This window comes from Colossoma macropomum, unplaced genomic scaffold (assembly GCF_904425465.1).
Source record: "Colossoma macropomum unplaced genomic scaffold, Colossoma_macropomum, whole genome shotgun sequence".
In the NCBI taxonomy this organism is placed as follows: Eukaryota; Metazoa; Chordata; class Actinopteri; order Characiformes; family Serrasalmidae; genus Colossoma; species Colossoma macropomum.
In genome coordinates, this window is record NW_023494810.1 from 17,263,299 (window position 1) to 17,289,382 (window position 26,084).

Below are 26,084 nucleotides of genomic sequence, written 5' to 3' on the forward strand. Positions count from 1 at the left end.
ATACAAAGTGATGCATGCAGCAAGCAGCAGCATCATGTGTTTAGTTTCACTTCATTTTTTGCATCGTGCCTCTATAAAATGCATGTATAAGGTTTAGTGGGTTTAGGGGGCATAAAGACTGGTTAGTGGTGGCACTCCTGGGTCTGCTAAACCACCGGTTGGTGGGGAACATTCTGCAAATTTTTGTGAGACTATATGTAACACTCTCGGAAACCTACAGCAGAGACAGTAGGGAAACTGAAATCATTGCTGGTGTCCATGTGTTCATTTGGTTTAATATTATTTTGCAAGCTGTTCAAAAGCAAATTTGTCCTTTCTTGTTTTCTGTCAGTTTGCTAACATGGAGATTCTTTGCCTTTTAAGCATTGTAATCGGGTTACTTGTCAATCATCAACGATATTCCATTACATTGCCCTATTGCCCAGGCCTACAGCACAAGCATTCAGTGATTGTTTTGAGGCTAATAATTCGAGCCTTCAGCAATTTTAGTATCGTATTCTGCAATAATGATAAACGAGCTATATGTTGTGCAGCCTTATTTAGAACAATATAAACACATCCTGAACTGTTTTGTGTCATGAGGTATGCGTTATTGTATAGAACTCTGTTGATATTTATTAGACATGTATCCTGTTTGCACTGTCACTCTCCCGGCTTTACAAAAGTACATTTTGCACAAGTAATTTTAAAGGTCTTGATCTCCCCTTCTCCCGACAATTGAGATCTTATCGCACGTAATATGAAATATTTAAAAACAAAACCCAAGCCTAGGGGTGAGATTTCTTTTTTGACCAACTTTCTTTTTTTTTTTTTTTTTTTGGGGAGCCGTTGTTGCCTTTGGCTTCGGAGGGTAAAGAGCAGCACTATTGAAAAATAAATTAAATGGGAAGAATGCAAAGATAAATTATTCAGCCAGAGTCTCGTGTGTTTGGATTCCAGCAGCCCCGAACCTGAGGTGTGCTATTCTCTGCCTGATTATCCGTGAGCAAGACCTGAGCAGAAAACCCAACACCTCTGTGTCCAGCCCAGAGCAGGGGCAATCAATAAAGCAGAGGCTGAGGAAGAGGGGGCTTCAGGTGGGGCTTAGCATTTTACCTGCTTCTGCCAAGGCTCAGGAGAAGGGCAAAAAGAGAGAGAAAGAGGGAGAGGTGATGGGGGGGGGGCGGGCTGACTTCTCCATGAATGTCTTCCTGACATGATGGGCTTACAAATGAGCTCACTAAAACTTTGATGAGCTGAAAGCTGTACATGATGGACATTGCTTGAGTGGACAAACCAACCTGAAATCTAATTCTTGAAAGTTTCACTGCTTCTCATTGCCAAAACTGAATCGAATGTGCTGCTACATCTCTCTGATGATTATCTCACTCAGTTAAAAACTGTATTTCATGAACTTTCTACACTTTTTAAAAAGTTTTGGAGCTTTTAACATGGGCACTTTCTGAGTGTAGCTACAGTTCTTTGTGACAAGTTTTCTGCCTAATGCTGAGTTTCTTGTTCTTTGTAGGGTTCGTACTGGGCGATTGACACGAATCCAAAGGAGGACACATTGCCCACACGGCCCAAGAAGAGGCCACGGTCTGGAGAGCGGGTGAGTGTGTGCGTGTGCATGTGTGTATATATGTATTATGTGTGTGTAAATGTGTGATCTCAGGGACCCCCTGGTGGTCAGTTTTCAGACATGCACACATTCTTTGGCCAAACACAGCTCATTAGCTGGAGTCTGGGAGTGATCAAAGCCCCGAACACAGTCAGAGTCTTGCATGGTTCCAGCTCAACGTCACTGATGCTCCTGGACAGCTCACAGGATGTAATGCATCACCACTGCATGTACTGCTTCCACACTTAACACACTGCATAATTTTTAACATGAGCGGTCATGGTGCCATTGATTATTTTGCGTTTATCCCTATAAACTTCTTTCTGTGTCCACATTCTAAGGCCTTTTAACTACTTGCAAAACAGTGTAAAACTATTAAGTTATTGCAGGAGTGAGGACTGACAATCCGGATGGGCCTTTGAAGGTTAAGGGTTTAATTAAGAGTAAAAGGTTTATTGGGCTTTTTTTTTTTCTAATCATTTTTTTCATTTCTGGGTTTAATGTACTTTTGAAGTTACCTCTCGCGAGAACTCAACAATGAGTCTTCAGCTAGCTATAAGAAGAAGCTAGCTCGGTATTGAAGCATGGGCATCATAGCAGATGCTCTGAATAGACCGAAGAAGAGAACATTATTGGATGAAGTGAGAATGAGAAAAGAGAGACCGAACAAGAGTAAATCCTGGACTGGCTTTTACTTATTGGTGAAAGCTAAAAGAGATAAAATGATGCAAAACAGTGTCACAGCTGACAGGGAAAACAATGAAAATCCAACAGCATAGTGTAAATCCTTGCAATTTAGCTCATCAACAGTTGCACGTTTACAGCTGTCCACGAGGCGGGGCTTACAGTACGATTTATATTTACGACAGTGGTGTAAAAGGGAAATACCCTCAAATGCAAATGTGGGAAGAACACAAGCAAAAAATACGAATGCTCCTATAATGCTGCTCTAAGCCACACTCACTTCAGTGAAGGTACCACAAAATATCTTTCAGAAATTAGTATTGAAGGCAATGTATTAATATTAGTGATGAGGAATTTTGAGCAATACCCAGCCCTGGTCATAGAATTTTTATTGACCCCATGTTCTTAGAATAACTGAACATGCCGATTTCAACTATGGTAACTGTTAAATCAGCTAGCTGATTTCTATAGCCTCCCTGGAATTTGATTATTTTTACCAAGACAATGTGTAATGTCTTGTTTTCTGTGGAATTTAATTGGCCAGTTGTTACAGGATAAATTACCTGCTTACTCAGATACCCTGGGTTCGAAATGTTGCCTAATTGTTCGCTTCAACTTCATCGTTACCCCGTAGGACACACTGAATAACAATAACAACACAGCGCATGTCTTTTAGCAGTTTTATTGTTTCATTAGTGCGAGATGGATCAGAAAAAGAGTATTATTATATAAGGATAATACTGCACCCACATAAACTCTTTTTCCATCTTGTTGTGATATGTAGTGTTTTTACTTAGGATTTAGTGAGTTTGTCACCCTTTCTGACACTCCATAAATATGAGTAGAGCTATTTCGGTCTGTTCACATCATTCAGACTAGAAACACTGTTTCCCATTGACTTGTACACGCATAAACACACACGTGCACTCATACAGAGGTTTACCGTTTTGGATGCTCGTTGCGACTTGCTTTTTATATAATAGCCTCTCTCAGTGTGGCTCCAGCTTATCTTGTAGAAGAGGGTCCAGCTTATTAATAAACTGTGCCCCAGGCAGCTATTACATACATTGCTTTCTGCAGTCTGTTTTTTTTAAGCAAACATCAATTAATGCAGAGTTTCTTCGCTGGTTATTTTCAGCTGGAGCTTTTTGCCTCCATTATTTATGAGTGGAGCTGGCTGAAACGCGCGGCTCCGAGCGGCTCCCAGGTTGACCTGCCTTGGAGGCATCTTGCATCATTTTGTCCACCTCTGTGTAGTGGATCAGAAGCAATTCAGTCTAGGGGTGGGGTCGGAGCTCCTGTCCCGCTGACTGTGGACATGCTGAGGGATAATAGCTTGCGTAGTTTCATCATAGCGGAATTTAGATTTGTGGCACGCAATTTGACTGATTGATTTTTTACAGACCTAGTATTCATTAACAGTACCCAAGTTTGTCAACAGTAAAAAAGAAAACATACAGACCTACAATTAAGTATTTTAACTGGACTGTAAAATGTGACAATTTTGCTTTCTGAGTAAGTACACATATTTTCAGTACAGTTTTCTACTAAAGTTGCAAAGGATTTGTTGTTAAGGATATGGCTGAGAAGGCAGACATGGTACGGCTGGGTCTGGCATGTCTTTTTTTTGTTAACTAGGCTAACTACTCTAGCTGATGTTAGCTAGTTCCTTCCACTGAGAAGAATAGACTTCGAGTAGAAAACGGCAAATCCTCATCAACATCCAATATTGCACAGGTTAGCTGTAGTGTTAATTCAGTAAGTTAATCTGAAAAAGCCTGTTTTACATTAATATTTATGGCTTTTGGCAGACTTACAACTCAATTATAAGGGTGGGTGAATGTAATGGTAGTAATCTTGCCCAAGCACTTTTATTGGTACAATGTAATGTGCTTGCCTGGGCAAGACATCGAACACCTTTCTTCAATGTGGAGGCTAGTACTGTTACTTACCGTGCTATACCATCTGCTATCCAACTATGGCCATTTTTGAATAACAGAAAATGTATTCCGCTGCATGCTACTTATTTTTTGAGCTTACGTTTTTTTTGTTTTTTTGTTTTTTTTGTTTTGTTTTTGTTGTTTTTTTTTGTGAATGTACATAATTTTTTAATGGATGTTGATAATGGTAAAATAGTTGTAAATAGGGAAAAATATATTTTCTCTTGGTACTATTAAGCCTTTCAATGACCTGCACATCTCTCAAGTTTAATGTGTTTGTAAAAGAATACGAGGTATGCCAAAACCTCTTTGCAAAAGTATCAATGTGTTAGGTATTAACTGTTTCCTGTAATAATTTCCTGTGAGAACTTTTAGAAGCATTAAATTCTTCAGATGTCTGGTTCCCATCACCGCTGTTGTAAACAATCCTGACTTGGGAAGTTTCTCAACAATGGGTTATGCGTTTCATATCAAACCACTCTAAGTGACTTTGTTTGCATCTTAACAGTTTAATTATGCAGTTTTAAATTGGTGTAATACCTTTAAGTGAAATGCTTCAATTAAAAAAGAGAAAAAAATATATAAAATTAGAAAAATCGGCTCAACATTACATAGTTAAGGTTTCAATATCGGTATGTTCACATGAATAGAAAAAATGGTATCATGATATCTGTGGTGTGTACGTGTGTCCTCAGTTGGGCTGTTAAAAATGCAGAGCTGTGGGCTTCAGTAAGAGGATCAGTCACTCTGCCCTCAGGCCACACACACACAGGCAATCTCCATTCACTCAAATCAAAAACCACCAATTAGACCCTCTTTCTTTCTAAGTCTCAAAGAATACTGCAGGATAGATGAGAGGGAAATGGACTGTGTGTGTATTTACGCTTTTGTGTGCGTGCGTGTGCGTGTGTGTGTGTGTGTGTGTGTGTGTGTGTGTGTGTGTGTGTGTGTGTGCGTGCGCACTGCACATATGCACTCTATTAGTGTTTTTATACACGCACATACACACTTTCTCTTTTTTCTTCCCCTCCCGCTGTCTCGTTTCAGAAATTCTCAGACATTAAAAAATGTGACTTAGTGAAATCTCATTTATGTTTATCATGAATTAAAAATCGCATTGTTGCCAGGCAATCCTCTTATAATAAGCAGTTTTTGGAGACAGGCATGCTAGAGTTATCTTCCTCAGCGCGAGCGCAGAGCACTTCTCCTCTGCTCTTCATCTCTGCACAGAATGGTTCCAATTTTGACCTAAATAAAGGTGTTGCTCTCTTGTTATTCATAAGTGCTTGCTGCATTTTATTTATTTATTTATTTATTTTTAAGTGCATGCACACTTGCCTTGACTTTAATTCACCAAGGTAATATTAAATCCCCTTGAACATGTAGTAATCAAATGCGGTGCAGATTATTCTGCATCTCTTTGGCCTGTATGGCTTTGACTTCCAGTGAAAGCTCAGCCTTCTCCTATTCCACAACCAACACATCTGGACCTCCTCTGGCTTGTTAGGTTTCATTTTAAAGGAATAGTTCATTGTTTGTTGCCTGGCATGAGGCTAGTATAGGAAACAAGTGTTGGAAGTGGCAGCTATCTTGCCTCAATTTTATATGTCCATCTTGGTAGGGGCTTAATTTTCATTATTTGTTACCTTGCTAGCTTTTTAGCTCCAGTGCTAAACCAGACAATGTTTAAAGGAGAAAAACTGGAATCCAGCTGAATGCCTACATTCAGGGGTAAGGGCAAAAATGTGTACATTTGATTTTTTTTTTCCTAAGCTATTCTTTTAATGGGAGCTTCTGGTTTCTCTGTAGGCTTCCACACCCTACAGCCTGGAGTCAGAGTCCCTGGGAATGGATTGCATCATCTCTGGAAGTGCCTCTCCAACGCTGGCAATCAACACTGTGACTAACAAGGTAGCCCTCTACTCTTTTTGTCCACTGAGATCTGATCCTTTTCCCAAAGAGCAGGGTTGCATGATATGGACAGAGTACTGTATTGCGATAAATTGTGGCATGCTGTGGTTGGGATATGACTTGCACTTTGGTAAATGCACTTGGGGACTATGATAAAAGCTATATACATCAATATTTTATGAGTCACAACCTTCTAAATGTAAATGTGTTCAAACTGAATTGAATACGTTTGAATATGGTTCAATATTATAGATCCAAGAACAAAGGCACATATTTTCAACTGTTTTTCTGACTTTAACTTGCACATACTGAATAACAATAAATTTTGTGTACGGTCTGTGTGCAAAAGGGGCCCACTGCGTTAAAGCTTATAAAAACTTGCTGATTAGAGTCTAATAGCAGTACAGCACAATTTTGTGTGGAGCAGCAAAACATGTAATCATATTTGGCCGAGTGAATAATAAACATAAACTAAACTAGCTTAAAATGTGTATAAACAACTACCTCTGAGGCGTGGACTTTAGCATGTTCTATACTCTGATGAGGAACTGCAGCTGAAGCTTCCTCAGTCTGATTCAATGCCTGTTCTTCCATACCCCTTTTGTTCTCCTTCCTTTATGCTGTCTATTTTCTTTGTGTGCTGTTGGCCTTTTTGGTTCAGGTATCATGTTGTCAAAACTGTTAAAAAGTTAAAATTTTGTACAATTAGGGTTATATGCAACAGCATTCCAAACAACAGCTTTTTAATATAAACCTTTAGGCAAAATAAATTATCTACATTTTTTCAGACATCAGTGAGGTAGACTGCCATTTGTAGCCTGATGTTTCTACCTGTATGCCCACATAATTAGGCCTGTTAAGAAATGGCCTGACTTACATTGATGTACAAACCCAGTTCCAAAAAGTTAGAACTTCATATGAGATGCCAGTAAAAACAGAAAGCCGTGATTAGTACATTGTGTATTAAATAGAGAACAGTACAAAAACATGACATTTGATACATTGCTCTCTGATTATTTTTTTAATGCTCATTTCAAATATAATGCCTGCAACATGTTCCAAAAATAGTGGGACAGGAGCATTTTTACCACTGTGTTACAGCATCTTTCCTTTATTTAATAAACATTTGGGGACTGATGACACCAATTGATCTGATTTTGAAAGTGGACTTTTTTTTGCCATTTTTCAGCTACGTAAGTTTTTTAACCATACAAGGCCTCCTTGTCATATTTAGTGGTTTATAATACACCACATTTTCAACAGGAGACAGGCAAGGCAGTCCAGCCATGATTTTGTAACATGAGCAGAATGTTTCTTTGTATTGTCATGATGAAATAAGCATGGACATCTCTGAAAAAGATGGCGTTTGAAAAGCAGCATATGTTTCTTTAAAAGGTGTATGTGTTTTTCAGTGTTAATTGTGCTTTCAAAAAAAACATGTGACGATAGACCCTGGCTGGTAAAAGTCTGTGAGGTCCTTTTCGTCTTTGGCCCCAAGAACACATCGTCTAGTATTCCCATAAACAATCTGGCTGGTCAGACCACAATATACATTTCCAACATGCTTCATTCCACTTTTGATGAGCTCAAGCCCAGAGAAGTCACCAGCGTTTTTGGATGATGTTGCCCAATTACTGTGCATTGTATAGTCTTAACTGGCATTTGCGCAGCGCCGAACAGTGTTTGACAATGGTTTTTCAGAGTATTCCTGAGCCTATGTAGTGATATCCATCACAGAAGCATGCCATTTTATAATGCATTGCTGTATGAGGAGATGAAGTGGGAAAACATACTTTGTTAGATATTCATTCATCCTTTAAGCCACTTTTCCTCCTGGGTCACGGGGTTGCTGGAGCCTATCCCAGCATTCATTGGGCGGAAGGCAGGAAGCACCCTAGACAGGTCGCCAGTCTTTCGCAGGTCAGACACACAGACATACACATTCACACACAAACTTACTAAGGACAGTGTAGTGTCTCCCTTTCGCCTGACTGCATGTCTTTGGACTGTGGGCGGAAACCGGAGCACCTGGAGGAAACCCACGCAGACACAGGGAGAACATGCAAACTCCATCCAGAAATGACCCTGGTCACCCCAGACTGGGGAATCGAACCCTGGATCTTTTGTTTGTTTTTCATTGGCCACCCAGTCATCTTTTTAAAAATACAACATACGTTTTTTCTGTTTTATGCCTCCCCTTTATACATTCATATCTATTAGGAAAGTGTTCAGATTTGTTGGTCTGTTAACTGGAATTAAGTTATGACTATGGCCACAATGATGATGCCACATCAGTGAAAACAGTTTGCTGAATGACAAGCACCTTTGTGGTAATTATTCATTTGATTGGCCATGGTCACTTAGAAATTAGTGTAAAATTGAGCTGGTATGTGTTCAAAAGAAGAACCCTTGATGTAACATGATTTAAAAACTGGTTTGCATTATACTTACCAAAGGATTCACATTTATTTGCTCTTGAATGAATACATTGATCCATGAAAACACCCCTAGAAACTCATCTGGAACATTGTTCAGAAAAAAAAGCAACAACTCTTCTCCATAAATATGATCTGTTAGCCATTCACACTGCACTCAGCCTCCATAGACAGTGCAGTGCACTTTGTAAATGTTCAGCCTTTATTGGAGTGTTTGTATATATTGTATGTGAAGTATGAAGGTCAGTACTGTAGTGTTGGCGCTGAATGCGAAGCTTCGCAAATGCAGGTTCTTATAACTCTCTAAGCCTCCGTACCTGTATAATACTCCCAGGTGGAGCACTTAAAGGGGCATCACTCTCCGACCTGTCCTCAGTAACTCCACTATGGAGAAAAGCACAAAGAGGCAGGGAACGCACCACTCTGAAATTTAAATAGGCTTTTTAACCTTAAGGCCTCCACTCTTGGCCTGTTGCAGGCTACTCTCTCTGGAGTGCTTTTAAAGAGCCTTACAGCATCAGCTATTAATTTACTCCAGGCATTAAACCAACAGGATTTCACATTAACCATGGAGTTTTGGGAGAGAACCAAAGAGGGATTTTTTTTTCCCTAAGTGAGGGTGCCATCTCAACCGCATGTTGGGGTGAATTGTATGATTGTGTATGTTAGTTTTGCTAATAGAAAGTTGGTGCTTCTTGGAAAGGGGCTTCATATGGTTGACTAACAGCAACAGAAGCTTATTCCTGCAGCTCTGGCAGTATGGTTCTTTAAAGTACATTGCAATTAGAGTTGTAAACCACACCATGATATTTGTTCATGATATAGTCTAACAATAAGCCCACGGCCTCACCATGTGGTAAAAACTTTCAGCATATTTTTACTTTATGCGACTGAGTCTGACCTTGCATTTATCAGGCAAGGGTAAGCTGGTCACAAATGACAAACATTGAAGGGGAATTACACTGATTTTTCAGAATTTCTGCATAATTAACCTATTAAGACATGCACCAGGCTCTGATCCTCGCAGGCCAAAACACTGCAGACTTCACACTGCCTCATTAAACACACCTGATTCAGCTCATCAGCTAATTAGTAAGGCCTTCATGAACTGAATTCAGAATGAGGGTAAACGCTAATGTCTGCAGCACTTTGGCCTATAAGATCCCCAGTTTGACATACCTGCATTAGGAAGTAAATAGTCATACAGTGTGGTCTGGTGTGAAATGTACAGTTCTAGAGGAACCAAACACCGAAGAGTTTAATGCCTCCAGAATCTCCTTTTCAAAAGCTACTAATTGAAATGGTTAGGAATGTATTGTCTTATGCCTCTGACATTTGTTTTACGATAGATTTGATATCAGGTTTAAGCATAAATGCATTCATAGCGGAGAGCTGCACCACAGGTCATTGTAAGGTAAAACAGAAACCCAAAGAAAAGGTGAAAGAGTGTTCCCTGGCAATGTCACAGCCGTCTGTAAGTCCATGAGAGCAGAATTGGCCTACTCACTTAGCTAAGTAGGACAGCCCTTCCTCTCCCCACATCACACAATTGCCAATGTAGGCATCTGTTGGCTGACATAACAGAATTAGCAGTTATTATTCTCGTCCAAGTGCATTGAACTGTCCAGTGACATTGTGTTGGCAGCTGTTTGAAAAGATGCAGTAGCTGGCTTCAAGTGACTTGGAGGAAGCATGTGCTAACCTTCTCCCTATCAGCTTGGTAGCACTTTGTGATGAGGAAAGACCTAGCTAGTGGGTTGAAATTTGCAGTGACTAAATTGGGTTTGTTTGCAGGCCCTGTATAATTGACCTAAATCCACATTCTTATACATTCATTTATTTAGTGTTTTTAGAAGTACCATAGCCATGATATACTCAGGAAATAAATGTGGCATATATATATTTTTTTTATATAATTTAACCTCTTCAACTCCTTGAGACCACCGGACTTTATATTCTTCATAACTTTCGTATTTCATAAGCTATATTCAAAAGGTGGGTGTGATGTGAGAGCTGTAACTGTCTTCTTTCCAGTCAAATAGATGGGTAATGTAATTTTAAACCTTTATAATAAAAGAAGCTGAACTCAGGTTTTTTTTTGTCTACTGAAAGTTGGCCCATTTTTCCACAAATCTGATAAATAAATATATAAAAATGTACATTTATTTCATGCAGTTACTGAATAATTTGCCTTACGATTTGGTCATGTAAATTCAGATGGACAAACCAAAATATACCCTGGAGAATAAGAGGTTAAAATCTCCAGTTGCCCTTTACATTGTATTAAAATTTCATGATGGGGGAAGAACATATTTTCAATACTGATGGCAAATTCCTGTTTCTAATATTTTTATTTCTGACAAAAAAGTCAGAAATACTCCACCATCTGTTGAGAGGTGGCTTTCTCAAGCTGCAACTCTGCTTCCCTTAAAAAAACTGACCTACGACCTGTGTAACCAAACAAATTCTGGAAACTTTGGACAATCCGTTGTATTGTTGTCAACTGTGTGAGATCTAAATGTGTCACTGTAAATACTAAATAGAGTGCAATAAAAAAAAAATGAACGAACTAACAAATAGTCCAGAATTACTTGGAAAAAGTCTTGTTTTGTTGACCTCCATTACAAGTTTGTCTGAATCGTATCTGGATAAACTGTGGCCATATTCCATTTACACTTTTCACTAAAATGTGTCACTAGTGTGACCAGATCGGATCCGATTTGACTTTTCTCGCATAAACAGCATCACGCATTCTTTTTTCTGTTTTACATTTGATTGCTTCAAGAAGCTCTGCTTGGACGCTTTCATTGACTGAGAGTGCTAAAGGGATCTAGGTTTGAGGATAAGTCCAGTCTCACGTATCCTCCATCTTTCATTTCGTTGTTTATCCCCTTACTTGCTAGTCAGCACTCAGCAGACACTTTTCCACTCACATAATTGTATACAGATAACAAAAAACGCATTCCGTTTACACTTGTGTTTAATGCTGTCAAGATCCATCTCTAACCACCTCCAAATGTGGTTTGAGTGATCCAGTCATAATCCGATCACAATGTGTCCTGGAGGTGTTTACACCTGGCTTTTCGTGCCATCAGGTGAAGCCCACGTGTGATCCAGTTGACGAAAACATATGTTGATGCAAGGTGTAAACAGGCCCTCAGTTTAGTTTGAATCTGCTATTCTCTCCCTTCAAGGAATTTTCCACTCTTGCAGTGTTTCACAAAGGCCCACTGTCTGATTTAATCCCTTAAACTCTAATGGTCCATATGTGGGTCCACAATTCAGTTTTCCAACCACATAGATAATAAACTTACACGTTAATGTCATAGTAGTTACTGAATAATGCGCCTACATTTGTAAGGGTTAAGCTGTTTTTTTTTTTCGGCTAAAGACCTTACTCAGATCAGTGCCATGTTAAAGCCCAGCTGTGTTCTTCGGTCTTCTTTCCTTTTTCTCCTCTTCCGCTGTAAATGATGATGGAACAAAAGTGAAACAAGCAGGAGACAAAGTGGAAAACAACAGATCTGAGTGCCGTTTTCTCCTTGGAGAGGTTGTTTCTCAGTGATAGTGCTGTAAACACAGCAGGCCACGCCTCTCTCGCTGATCCATGCCAAGCCACAGGAATTCCCTGTTTCTCTGGCTTTCCCGCCTGCCGCTGCAGGCCAGTGAGAGCTCAGCTCACTACAGCTCAGCACAGCCACCTTCGGTCATTCTGCACACATTCTAACTGCCTGCCATCTCCTCAACAGTTAATTTAGCTTTGTTTCTGTCTGACTAAGTGCCATCCTTTTTTTAATGAAATTTAATAGAAAAATGAAACAAAAGCATCTTGTTACAAGATGTCATGTATCACTAGTCAGTACATTCTCCAGTACCACATGAACACAGAGCTAAGCTGGCAAACAGTGCAAGTAAAAGGTGAATAGATCAGTAATCAACTACATATATATATATATATATATATATATATATATATATATATATATATATATATATATATGTATGTGTGTGTGTGTGTGTGTGTGTGTGTGTGTGTGTGTGTGTATGTGTGTATATATATACATAAAATGAAAACAGTGCATGTATTTTTTCACGATGCCATGCATGGTGTTAAGTACATTTTCAAGGAGATTGGAGTGCACCAGCTACACAGTTCCAGGACATTTAAAAAGGACTATGAGGATACTAGTGTAGGTCCTTTTATCGGGATATATAGAGAATTCCTGGTGATGCAACAGCCGTCTGTGAGGCCACCAAGAGAGCATAATTAGCCTGACTCTCTCTAGGTGAGTAGGATAGCCATATGTTTCCCCATCACTCAAATACTAGGTAATCTGTTCGCTAATGTAACAGAATTGTCAGATAATGTTCTCCTCCAAGGGTGTTGAGTTGTCCAATGACGTGGTGTTAGCGACAGTTTGAAAAGATTTGGTGGCTGGCTTCAGTTGATTCAGAGGAAGCACAGGCTACCCTTCACCCTCCCAGATTAGTGGCATTTTGTGATACAAAAAGACCTAGCTAGTGGGGGCATGACATCATTAGGCAGCATTAGCTGACTTGCTAATGCTGGTTAGGCACCAGTTGTCTTCTGTTAGCTAATAATTGTAGCCAGCTTAGCTGGCTTTCTAGCTAGTTCTACTAATTCTGCCATGCTGTTGGTATGGAGAAGGGAGGTTATGAGCGTTGCTCAAAACAAGTTAATAACTCTTATTGGGCAAGAAAAAACAGGAAGATAAAAATTAATTTTCTGGCAACAAAGCTGGAAGAAAACTAGTGGATCGAAAGTGTGAAAAATCTGCTGTCTTTTTTTTTTTCTCCCCCAAAGCACACACCTTTCTGTTTGGCCATCATCTTTAAATCCCAGACAGGGGGAATCTTCTCTACAGTGTGTGCCATTGTCTAATGCACCTGGGTGGATTTCTCTTTGATTTCATAATCCACGTCTCATGCTGCAGATTAGTCTTCCTGTGTAAAAGACACCGCTGGCTTTTGACTTTAATTCATGGCTAAATATAGGCCTAGCACTCCTGTTCCACCAGCAAACACCCAGGAGTATTTGTAGTGGATTTGTTCGCCCCTTCCTTTCTCGTCCGCGTCTTTTTTCTGTCTGAGTGCGTGCCGTGCCCTGCTGCAGCCTGTAGGCGTCTGCTTTTGGGGTATCAAGCTAACCACAGCGTGGGGAGCTTTTTCAAAAAAACTTAGGCTTTATGGGTACAGGGAGTAAAAATAGATTGTGGTCGGCCATGAAAGGCTTAGGGCTAAAAGCTCCTTTTATGGCTTAATTACACATAACATTTATACTTGTTCGACGTGCTCGGGTTTGATTGTAATTGTGACCGTTTTCTGCGTGATTGAATTTTTTGCCGCGTCTGTGCCCTTGGTCTTCAGAGGCTCCATGGGTTAGTGGCAATATAACACTGGAGCCCAGCCCACACTGAGCTGGAAAAAGGTTGTAGTATGCAAATCAGGCCATGATATCCTCCCCCTCCATCCGTTGCAGCCTGGATCTATTATGCTTCTCCTTTTGATGTAAGATGAATAATAGGATTGGGAGGCATTCATTCTGCCTGAATGATAATTCTCTGTAAGAGACTATGACGTGACTATTATTTTATTTATTTATTTTTTTCTTTTTCCTTGTTCTCGCCATCTCTCTCTCTCTCTCCACATTTTCCTCACTGTGCCGTCTGCCTTGCTGAGCAAAAAAGGCCACGGCCTTAGCTGCCTTTCTGCTGCTAACAAATGTAACGGGAAACAGCTGGATGCTAGCATGTTAGCCATGGTTCAGCGCAAACCCCCTGATCCACTGTTTTGACACACTGTGCCCGCTCCCCCTCCAAAAAAAAACAAAGTAGCATTGTGTTGTACACAGTGCCCAGTTTGTCTCTGAGCCATGCTAAGTGGTTTTAGCACCAGACTGGGGCTGCCAAGACATGTAGCCTTGTGACGTGAGCACAGCTAGCATTGTTGCAATTCCATTCATCCTTTCCTACCACAGGAAGCTCAATGTAGGGCTATTCTCTCAGGATCTCATTATGTTCATTTACATATCATTTCTCCAATGCCTTATTTACTCCCCCTCTCCAACCAGTGCATATTTGCAGTAAAGCATTTCAAATGATAATTGGGATTGCTATTTGAAGTGGAGAGGAGTGTTTTTTGCTGCAGAACCCCCTGTATATACTGTATTCTTCCTTTGGATGGAAAGGTCACAGTCTCAGTTGCACCAAGGACCTTTTGTGAGCTGTCCCAAACCAATTTACACTGGCCAAGCTGATGGTTCTGACACAGCCAGCGCCATGACCTTTGTTGAAGGAGAGCTTTACCCCCTCTTTGCCGTCTCAGACAACCACAGTATCTACCTGACCCTCAGGCACAGGCCCTCAATACCTACCTCAGAAGCTCCACACACAGAGTTACATGGACTGACTGACTGTGCATCATCTCTCCCGCATGTCGCTGTTTATTGATATGACAGGAAACAAACTTATTCAATATTAGGCATATTTCCTGTGCAGGAACATTTTCAGGAGCTCTGAAAATACTTCTGTGTGCGTTTCCACCTGAAAAACCAAGGCAGATTTTAGTTCCTGGGACATAGTTTGAAGAAACTTTTTAGTTCCTACTCCACATGAAATGCTTTTCTGTGGATCAAGTGGTCCTTGCTGTATTAAACATCTGTGATTAGTCAATGGCAAGCTTCACAGTACGCTCTTATTGGTAATTGTTAAAAAAAAACCCCAAAAAAATCAACCACAGATTAACACGAAAAGTACAACAAAGACCTGCAAGTGTTGCTCAACATCTTAAATGTCGATATCGTCCGTAAAGTATGTGTAACATAATTTTGTCACATTCATCGGGAATTCAACATACTTAGGAAGAAATTAAAAAAACTAAAAACTGAAACGTCAGTTAAAGCATGATTTTCACAAAGCAACGCAATACAATAAAGAAACCAACTTCTCAGCCTTCATGTTTGCTGTGTTGCTGCTGAATGATGTAACCTCTGCACAGTATGTGTTACTTTTATTTCACACGTCACTGTTCCTGTGGTGCAGTGAGAACGCAAAACAGGAAGTTGTTTAAAAATTGTGTAGTTGTCCTGCAGGGAAGTTCTGAAACATTTAACTAAACGGTTCCTGAACCTTGGTGGAAATGTACTGCTTTGTTACGCCAATACCCATATAATGGTATAGATTATATATTGGCCAGAATTAGGTAAGGCAAGCCAAATTTATTTATATAGCACGTCTCTTACACAAAGGCAGTTCAGTGTGCCTTACAAAAATAAAAGCAAGTCAGAAGGAAAAAATAAAGACCAGGTGAAAAAACAGTGCTAGAGCTTAACCTCCAGGAGGGTTGATTAAAGTGTTATATTGTTATACTCCAGTTATTTCTAGCACCCTGAATGGAGTCATGCATTTCACTGGATACATGGCAGCCCTAACGCTAGCCAGAATTCTGATTTTTGAGACTAATCAATATCAAACCCAGCATGGGCCAGTGCAGTACAGCATTGATATCATGTGATAACTGATAATTGATGCTGACCTCATTTGCAATTTAGTCTAGATTGATATGCTTTTATATGCTTTCCCATTTCTTAAATGCGAAAGCATAGTTAGCAAGACCATACTAAGTGCACCCTTTCACCAGTAACCCATCAAAGAAGTAGCAGGCTTGAGGATGTAATGAGTGTTTGTTTGTTTGTGCTCTTTAAACTCGCATAGAGATGGCACAGTATCACCATTTATTTTCCAATACCAGTATCGCAACATTTTCTGCTTATATGAGCCCAGCTGATTGGTGCCATTTCTAAAATTTGATGATATGTGGCAACAAATGGAGGATAGTAGCCGCCCATTTGCTTTATGCCATGTGCATGATGGTAACTGGTGACGATTCACTTAAACTTGTTTTAAGCAACATTTTGACTGAACTGTTCCTTTAAGCAAGACCAGAAAGCCCAAGTGCAGACTTTGGGTCATCTCAGTGTTCTGCACACAGGCAGCCCTCATACACCCCTGCCCACACACACACCAACATGTGTGATGTAACAGCCGGCAGTGTTGTGACAAGCGGAGAGGATTCCTCTCTGCTGACCTCAGAAACCACCAGACAGTTTCTGTTTGTTTGCCTCTTTTTCCCACTCCACCCTTGTTATCTGTGCTACATGCCTGGATTGTGTTGATTCTTAGCATCATCTGTGGAATCTCCCTTAAGAAATACAATGACCTTTTTTTTAAATTAGCAATTATTATTATTATTATTATTATTATTATTATATTATATGTTTGTGTGGATTATGTGATTTGGTCATTTGTAAATTATTGTTATTAATATTTCTTGATTTTTACTTTTATTTACTATTATCGCTAAAAGCAGTAATAATAATAAGATTTTTTATTGGCAATCAATAAGGGTGGTGATATTTATTTTCAGTAAAGTAAAGCTGTGTGGGTAAGTCCTCAATAAACAATATGGTAAATAATAATAATAATAATAATAATAATAGCTGCCAAATAAAAATAAGATACTAGGAACAGGAATAATGACATGAGGTATAAGTGATTATTAAATTAAGTTAAAATTATTTTAGTTGGCCCACGACCCAGAAGGATAAGCGGTTTAGAAAGTGTGTGTGTGTGTGTGTGTGTGTGTATGTGTTTGTGTGTGTAGTTTTTTAATTAAAATTAAAACTTGTGCCCTTTGTTCTATGGCCAGATTGTGTTTTATAGTTTTATTATTATTAATCGTATAAATAGTAGCAGTATTAGTGATAGTAGTAAAAATAGTTTTAGCATTATTATTAGTAGTAATATTATTATTTCTCCTGTTATCTTTTCAGGTGGCGTTGTACAACACAGACCAGGATGGTAGTGACAGCCCAAGAAGCAGCCTTAACAACAGCCTGTCTGACCAGAGCCTGGCCTCAGTCAATCTGAACAGTGTGGGAAGCGTGCACAGCTACACACCGGTAAAGTCCAGCAGCAACTCTTACATTATACAGTTCAGATATTCAAGATTTACAAAAATAATCATTTTTGTAAATCTGCCACCTTGGATAATTTTCAAGACTTATTCCTATGAAGATGCAGAAAAGACAGTAGCCCTGGCCAAGACATAAAAATGACACAAAACAGGAATGATGCATACAATAATTCAAGGCACAGTGTGTGCTTTAGAAATAAGTTATAGATTATGGTCACATTCTTAAATGTGTTTTAACCACGATTTTGAAAAAAGGCATAACGTGACTAATTCTAGTGGATCCTGTTGACATGTATGAAACAAGACTGTAAAGCGTAGTTTTGGATGGTTTACAACAAAGCCATTCCATTTCTTTACTTTAATACACCCATACCGAGTACCAAAAGTGTTAAGAAGCAAGCATACAGATGTGCAAACTTGTGCCATATTGTGCACTGAAAATAAAACATAAGAAAAGTGCGTGTGTGTGCATGTGTGTACATGTGTATGCGCGTGCGTGTGTGTGTGTGCGCGTGTGCGTAGTAGTGGGGCAATATGGCCATATATGTGTGTCACACATATTTTATGTAATTGTTAAAGTTAAACCATTTTTAGATACTTAATTAAACCTAAATTTTTGTAGATTAACAGTGGCTTAGTATTTTGAGATGTCCCTTCACTTTTAACAGGAACCATATTTAACAACAGAAACAGATTTAAAATATCGTGCAAATTAGCTTAAACAAAACTGAACATGCAATATACAGTGTTAGATATTGTGTCTTATACATGCTTTTCATACACTCATACATTCCAACCCTGCTGGAATTTATTAAATATTGCAAGTAATTTACACTATTGGAAGCAGCTGTTAAGCTGTTGTATATTGACTGTATTTGAGGACCAGGCCCCAAGACCTCACTGTCGTCTGATGCAGCTGATCTAGACAGCATTGCAGACTGTGTGTGTCATGTAGTGTATGTTAAAGCATAAAAACACTAAAATGTACATGACGAGGGTTGTCTAGGTCTGGGCTTAATAAACTTTGCACTGGGCAACTCGCAGCTTTCTAGCATTAGTATTCCAGAATTTTCACCAACAGCCAAAGCAGAAGTTGCAGGACTCACAGCAGTTGGCTGAGAGTTTTTTTGCAGATTCCTTTAGTGGAGCTGTGGAGAGTGTGTGCTTTCCTCCTAGCGAACTCCCTGAACACACATAACACGCTGCAGAGAGCGCGGAGGCCCATGCATGGGGGCAGGCTGACGCTGGGGTTAAGGGAATGAAAGGCAGTGAGCATGCTGCTGGAGCTCGGCTAAAGAGAGCCGCCGCCTCTGAAGTTCTCCCACCAGAGACGCCCCCTGCTTTGTTGTGGTTCCCCCGAAGCCTCACGCGCCCCATGCTTCAGGCTCCAGCATTGATCCACTACAGACACTGATGAATTCAGTACAGCAGGCCAGACAATGCTCTCTCTTTCTATCTCCTTTTCTCTCCCAATCTCGGTCTCGCTCACTTGCTTCCATACTTACTGAAAGCCCGTTGATTCTAAAACACACATAACCCGATAATAAGCAGTGCTGCAGCAATTCATCAAAGTTGATTATTAAATCTGTCAATTATAGGATAGTGTTCATTTTCAAAAACAAAAATTTTAGTGACGCTCTAAAATATGCATATGATCCATGCAGTTATCATGTGACAAATTGCACTACAGACAGTGTAGGGGGTGATGTCGTTTCTGTAGTCTCACCCTTCAATAAAAAAGAAATCACTTTTAAAGAAGAACGTTTAACTTTGAATATTGGCAGCAGCACAGAGAGCAGAAATTAAGAAGGTATAGTAGTTTAGTCAGTTAACTGAGTAATAGTCGATAAGTGTAACGATAAAAGAATTGATTGTGGCTCTAATTGCCGTAACACATTGCCTTGTATCTCCAAAATGGTAACTTCTTAAAGTTATTTTATATTAAGGTACATTAATATAGCGATATTTGGTCCATTCATCATGAAATGTTCACACATTGTAAAGGACAGCCGGCTGTTTTAAATGATATGTAAAAAAAAAATCATAAAAATTGAGTTACCAGGTTTTGATATGGTAGGAACAAATTGTTAGTTGAAGCCCTTATCAGGACTGTTCATCTCTCTAGTGATGCAAGTGTGTTGGGTCAGAATCAGCTAATGCAGCACACTAACAAAGCCTTATGTAAATCATACTGTTTTTGCCATCATTTCAGCAGAGTGCCTCTTTACACATCCTGTTGGATATATTTACATGTAACCCATTTGACTCTGCTTGGTGGTAAGGTATGTAAATCTGAGCCTCTATATTTGCACTGGCAGCTGAGTTTGGACTGAGGAGTGGCTGGTAATGTGCCTGCTTTACCTACCACAGAGTTTTAAGATAACTCATTTTGATATTTGTATATTTATAAATAATTAATGAACAGATATTCATTCAACTGACAGGATGAAAAAAGGGATGATTTCAACATATCTTAAAAAAATAAATAAATTTCCAACTACAACAAAGTTTTCCTACAGTGGTAGCGCATGTGTATTTTTGTTTGACGAGAATTGAAATATTGAATGTTCAGCAAAAGCTTTACTGAATACTAACACAACATTATTACAGGTCATTTGTAGTTGTAACTCATAATACACAAGCATAGTAATGTTTAAAGGGATGCTGTGGCTAAATTGAAAAATGTAACTATTGCTATATCTGTTGTGAGCATGCTTGCTCGCTTTCTACAGTTGTACCGAGAGTGGTCTCTAGAGTGAGATTTTCCTATATAAAGAACATGTATTTTGAAGGTGGAAGGAAAAGGTGTGTTTTGTTTTTTTCCCATTAGCTGGTGAATGCAGAAGGAAGGTAGATATATATTGTGGATAGGAAGCCTACTATCTTATTGCAGGCCTATGACTGAAGTAATTGTGTTTAAAGATACATTACAGTAGAGAAAGAATTTGGTTGTCTAGATACTTCATCTCAGTTTTGCTTCTTCTTTCTTTGGCTGAAAGGGTGAAAAAACTCTTCTATGGTGTCAATTTTGTGCTTAATTAGAAGAGACTCGCTGTTTTCTTTACTATTTATTCATTGGCTGAGGTGGAAGAATGCTTGCTTAGTTGTATATATTAGCCTATAGATCAGTGGCTAGGCCAACAGTCAGGATTGTGTGACATTCCTAATGGTTGTTTGATGTATTTGTATAATGCATACTGGGTACTGTTGTGCGAAAGCATTGATAAACGAAAACATGACAGCAATATAAAATTGTGAATTCTGTCAAACTCGTAAAATCTGTAAGACCATAGCTCTGACACAGACATGCAAAATTACATAAAACAGGAATGATGCATACAATAATAGGTAATAGATTATGAAATAGAGCAATACATTTAAAATTAAGCCATGTTAATAAATCAATGTTATTTTTTTTAGTTGAGTCTGCCTCTTATATATTTGAGTAAAATACATAGATACATACAGAGCAAACGAGCCATCCATAATATTTTCTTGTAGTTAAACAGCAGATTGTGATAAATATATCACTTTTCCCTTGTTAGTAGAGCTAAAGGTTCATACCCTGAGTAATGTAGTGTTTAACCATGAGAAATCTGTTTTAGGATGGCTTGTTCACTATAAGCCCTGTCATTGATTTTACTCTTAAATAGGTTGCTGCTCACCTGTGTATTGCTTTGTTGACAGTTTTGCTTAAAACTGTCCTAAGCTTGTGAATACAAAACAAGCACAACTTTAGAGTTTTCCCCAGGAAATGGTCTGCTCTATTCTAATTAGTCCCAGCTTGACTATATTTAGTCTGAGTTCTGCTCTGTTTCAAAGTCTTATGGCATCGATAAGAAGAATAAAAAAAAAAATAGTCCTAAAAATAGCATTTTTCAACCTAATCTCAGATTGATGCTTCTGTGCCATTGTACCATCGCTTACTACAAACTGCGTGTACAGTACGTAGGTAAAAACAAAACCAATTGACTGAAAACACATGTAGAACATGTAGTATATAGATGAGATTAGTTTGAAAAATGCAGAACTATTCCATTAAATTTCGCTCATTTTGTCTGAGGCTGTTTGAAACGACCTGTTTCACCTATTGTAAAAGAGCTCAGACATGTTTTTACTTCTGTGATTTTTCCCAAGACCTGTAGCTGTTTGTAGCTGTTGTCCGATGCCTGAAACCTAACGCTGTGGTCTGAGGACAACTGAAAATGTACATGATACCATATAGGTGGCTTTTTGTACAGATGTGATGTTTGGCTGCAGCACTGAGCATGCTTAACCATCAAAGTTCAACAGCTGTGTTTCTAGAACAATCTCATCATAAAAAATAAATTAACAATGGATTTTAAAACGAAAGTAAATGAGTTTGTGTCATCACTGGGGGCTGTTACTGTGGTAACTATGTTTACTGCCACTGGGGACAGCCTTCATGGAATGCTATAAGGGTGTAGCAGTTTGAGTACAGTATTGAGAAATTGGGGGGGAAAAAAATGAACGTTGGAAATTTAAAACTGTATTGCCAATACATCCAACAGTCTTTTGTTTACCATCTTTCATGGAAACCACTGTCTGTGATCAAAGGCAGGCATGGGATGCATCCTATTACAGTAAAGTACACACCCACACTTGAAAGACTTGAAAAACTTTTTTTCCTCTAAAGTCACTTATATGGTTGTGTGTGGTAGTCAAGTTGTTTTTTATTGTTATTTTCTAAGTGAAAATATGTGCACATCCTCTACAAACGTGGACTTGAATCTTGATTTCAGAATCAAAAATTGTATCAAACCTGAAAATGTGTGTCATTACACCACTGCTACACTACAGATAGAAATTCAGCTGAAAAAAGCTGGAGTTTTCATTTTAAGTGGAGATGGATAGAGCAGAGCAGTAGAGGAGGGCAGTATGGCTTCCTGCAGGTTTTCTTTGTGCTGGAATACAGCGAGCAGCTCCAGCTCCGTTTGTTGAGGTTCGTGATGTTGAGTGCTGTAGTCAGGACTGTCATTTCCTATCTCAGCTCCAGTCCGCTGGCCACAGTCACTGAGTGGGCAGCGCTGGAGTTAAGAGTGTCACGGCCAGTTTTGTTCATTGTGGCTAATCTTTTGTCCTTCTCTTGTGTTCCCCCTCCTTCTCTGATGTAAAGTGTCCTTGGGTTTGAGAAAGACACTGTAACATATTACATCATATGTCATAATGTATATTAACACATTTCATCATTATTATGCCTGTTACATTTATTCAGTTAAATTCAGTTGATTTTATAAATCTTTCATTAAAATGTAACTGGTTGAATAATCGGCACTAATTAGCTGATAATTGCTTGATGTTAATGCACATTTTAAACTCTTCTGCATCTCTCTGTTACAGTAATAAACATAGCCTGATTGACGCATTGTTTATATGCAGTTTTTCCCCATCCCATTTTTGCCTGTACTTTTTAATGAAGACTCGTTTGTCTATTTCCACTAAAGAATTTTGGAATCTTGGAAAGAATATGTATAGTTCGTTTTTACTTAGTTAAGGTTTTTTTTGTTGTTTTTTTTTTATTGTTTTGCCTTTTTTAACAATGCTACTTATGTAATTAATTATGAAATTGATCAGTAGTTTACTCAATTACTAACATAATCTAATAGTATATAACTTATCTACCTACCTACCTACCTACCTATTTATTTACCTACCTACAGGTGACAAGTCATCCTGAGCCGGTCTCCCAGTCGCTGAGTCTGCAGCAGCAGCAGCCCCCCCAGCCCCAGTACAGCATCCCTGAGCGGGATAAGCAGCTCCTGTTCTCCGACTTCGAAGATCTTAGTGCCTCATTCCGCAGCCTTTACAAGTCTGTCTTTGAGCAGTCCTTCAGCCAACAGGGTAAGCAAGCAGCAGTAGTAACTTGTGTAGCATTACCAGTGAAACAACATACCAAACAAGGGTATACATTGATGTGATTTGATTACATTTCTTTACAGCAATTCAGGGGGTCATACAATTTAAAATTTCACCACAGTCCAATATAATTAAATTGTTTTTGTAAACTGAATGCGACAATAGTGGAATGTAGACATATTTTTTTACATTTGAAAGCAGTCTAAAAATTAGCACTTTTTAATGTTGTTGCTTATAATAAATTCTGACTTTACAAAATTAAAGCAGTTGAACTGATGCATGCGTCATTGTATTTTGACACCCCTAGCATCAAAGGAATAAAAGCACATTTTTGTCACGTTGCAAAATGGCCATGTTTTTGACTGTAGACATTCTGAACCCATCACTGGCCAATCTGAAAGTATGTTTATGGAACCATGATAATGGCATGATATAAAGCAAGAATGATTATCTCTTATCTCTCTTTTTCCGCAGCATCCTAAACTGCAGGTTTTTCATGTTTTTAGTCTCTTGGAGCATACATTTCCTAGATTAAAAATAAAAAAATACATATATAACAGAATTGCACTGAAATCTGCTTGATGGAAGGGAGTTTCCCCTTTCAAATGGAAGCTCATAATAAAACGCTGAAATGCTGCAGTTCAGGCATTAGTGCGGCTGCACAGTAGGACTTTCCAGCCTTTTAGAAGTTAAAACCTTTTGTTTGTAATCTGATTAACTGATGTACAAAAAGCACTTGACAAGCATGGGTTTGTGCATGGTAAAGTCGCCCCGAAACCTTGCTCACCTAACCTACTTTTCCCGCAAATCAAATGCATTCCATGTTAATGTTTTCGGAGTGGTGCCTCTCCTTTAATCTATCATCTATGTTTCATTAGTTGAAAGTTGTTACCTTTTTTTCACATGCATAAAAGTGAAATCTCTTAGTCAGACAAGCTTGGGCAATTAAAACACGCAAAATAAGCCAGCGAGAGGATTTCACACCCCGGTGCTGGAGACACTGAGCTAATTCACTGGCTTTGATAATAGGTAATGAGCTCGCATTATTATTCAGGGGGGCTGCCGGCTAATTGCTTTCTGTACTCTCCCAGCTTGGACAATGGGCTTTCTCTAGCGATAAGAGATGCCCCTCCGTCACCCAGCCGATGAGTGTTCTCTGGCGATTGCGGAGCCGGCTCTAAAAGCACTCCACTGAAATAGGTTTAGTGTGCCAGCAGTGTGATGGACAGCAGCCTCTTAAGACCAGCAGGATGCTGCCTGTGTGTGTGTGCGCTTTTGAGGCCAACCGATATGAAATTTGTTACCAATACAGTACCATGTAGTGAATAAATATACCCTAACTTTTACATGCATCTGTATGAAAGAAGTGATGCTCAAGTCCTTCAAGTAGTCCTTGTAAGGTGTTGGTGGATTAAGAACAAGAGCCTGACCTAGTTCTTGTCACTGACAGAGATGCTAAGGAACTAAAAAAATTGGATTATTTCAATTTATTCTCTTTACAATTTGGCATATATTAACATCATACCGAAAATATATTTAGTTTTCCTCTGTGGGTTTCCTCAGTCTCTAACTCTTCTCTTTTATTTTGGCTCTGCCAAACATGACAGCTTATTATTCCTTTATATATGCACACACCTACACATACCATCGTATGAAACCGTTGGTGCACCCCTGGTGAAATTACATATTTGTATTTCTATCCTTTACAGGAAACAAACCTAAATCCAACGTGTCTACAAATTTAAGTGCACGTTAGTTGCACAGTTTGTTTTCTGGGTTTAACGATTTGGGGGGGAAAAACATACTATATAAAATGTGCCATAACTTCTGCACGGGCCAGATTTTATGCTATTTTTTCCAATATGTGAAATTCAGCAAGTAAACAGTAATTGTGAGATTAATTGTGCAGAAGAGCGTTCACTGTACAGAATGTGTGAACTTATTTTCACAAATTAACAGAACATAATTGAACCATTGATGCCCAAATGTTTGTATACGACTATATATAGAGCAACTCAAGTATTTACCATTAGTGCTTTTATATATATACATAGATGTGTATATATGTGGGATTTCAGCTGATCCTAATAAATCCATGGAAGTTTAACGTCGACCAGTTTTATCGGCCAAATGGTATAAAGGCTGGTTCCTCGTGTTCTCCCTCTCACTGAGTCAGTAGCACATTTCTTGGAGCTAGCATCACAGCTGTTAAAGAGAAGCCTTGTGAGATGGAGGAGAGTCCAGGGACCTGAAAATAAGCTGAGTCACTGCCTCACTGTCTGCAGACGCAGGGAATTATTTGATTATTTTTATTTTGATTTTGTGGTGGAAGAGAGCTTTTAAACTAGATCATAAATCTAATCTTAAAGTGACAGTTTGGTGAGTCAAATTTCCATGATATTCCCCCTATAGTTCAAATTTAGTTGATCAGCCAAGACAAGCCAAGGTGTCTGAAGCGTGCTTTTTTTAGTTTTGCACAGAGGCTAGAGTAACAAGTAATGGAAACTTATGCTCAATAATTAACATCATGCTAGCTCTGCTCTTTTTAAATATATAGTGTTAGAAACAACATAAACAAGTCTGTTCGAAATTACTTTAACAACTTGACACAATTTCAGGCAGACGTGTGATGATTTAGGCATA

General features: G+C 39.0%; 1 protein-coding gene across 2 annotated transcripts in view; it reads left to right on the forward strand.

Annotated features, from left to right (window-relative positions):
- Positions 1–26,084, forward strand: part of foxj3 (forkhead box J3) — a 138,569-nt gene that overhangs the window by 97,403 nt on the left and 15,082 nt on the right. For both annotated transcript variants that reach the window (XM_036559816.1, XM_036559817.1), the window contains exons 4-7: positions 1,508–1,591; positions 6,034–6,135; positions 17,422–17,550; positions 23,246–23,426. In XM_036559816.1, coding sequence (XP_036415709.1) covers positions 1,508–1,591; positions 6,034–6,135; positions 17,422–17,550; positions 23,246–23,426 — 496 coding nt within the window. The remainder of the gene's footprint in view (positions 1–1,507; positions 1,592–6,033; positions 6,136–17,421; positions 17,551–23,245; positions 23,427–26,084) is intronic.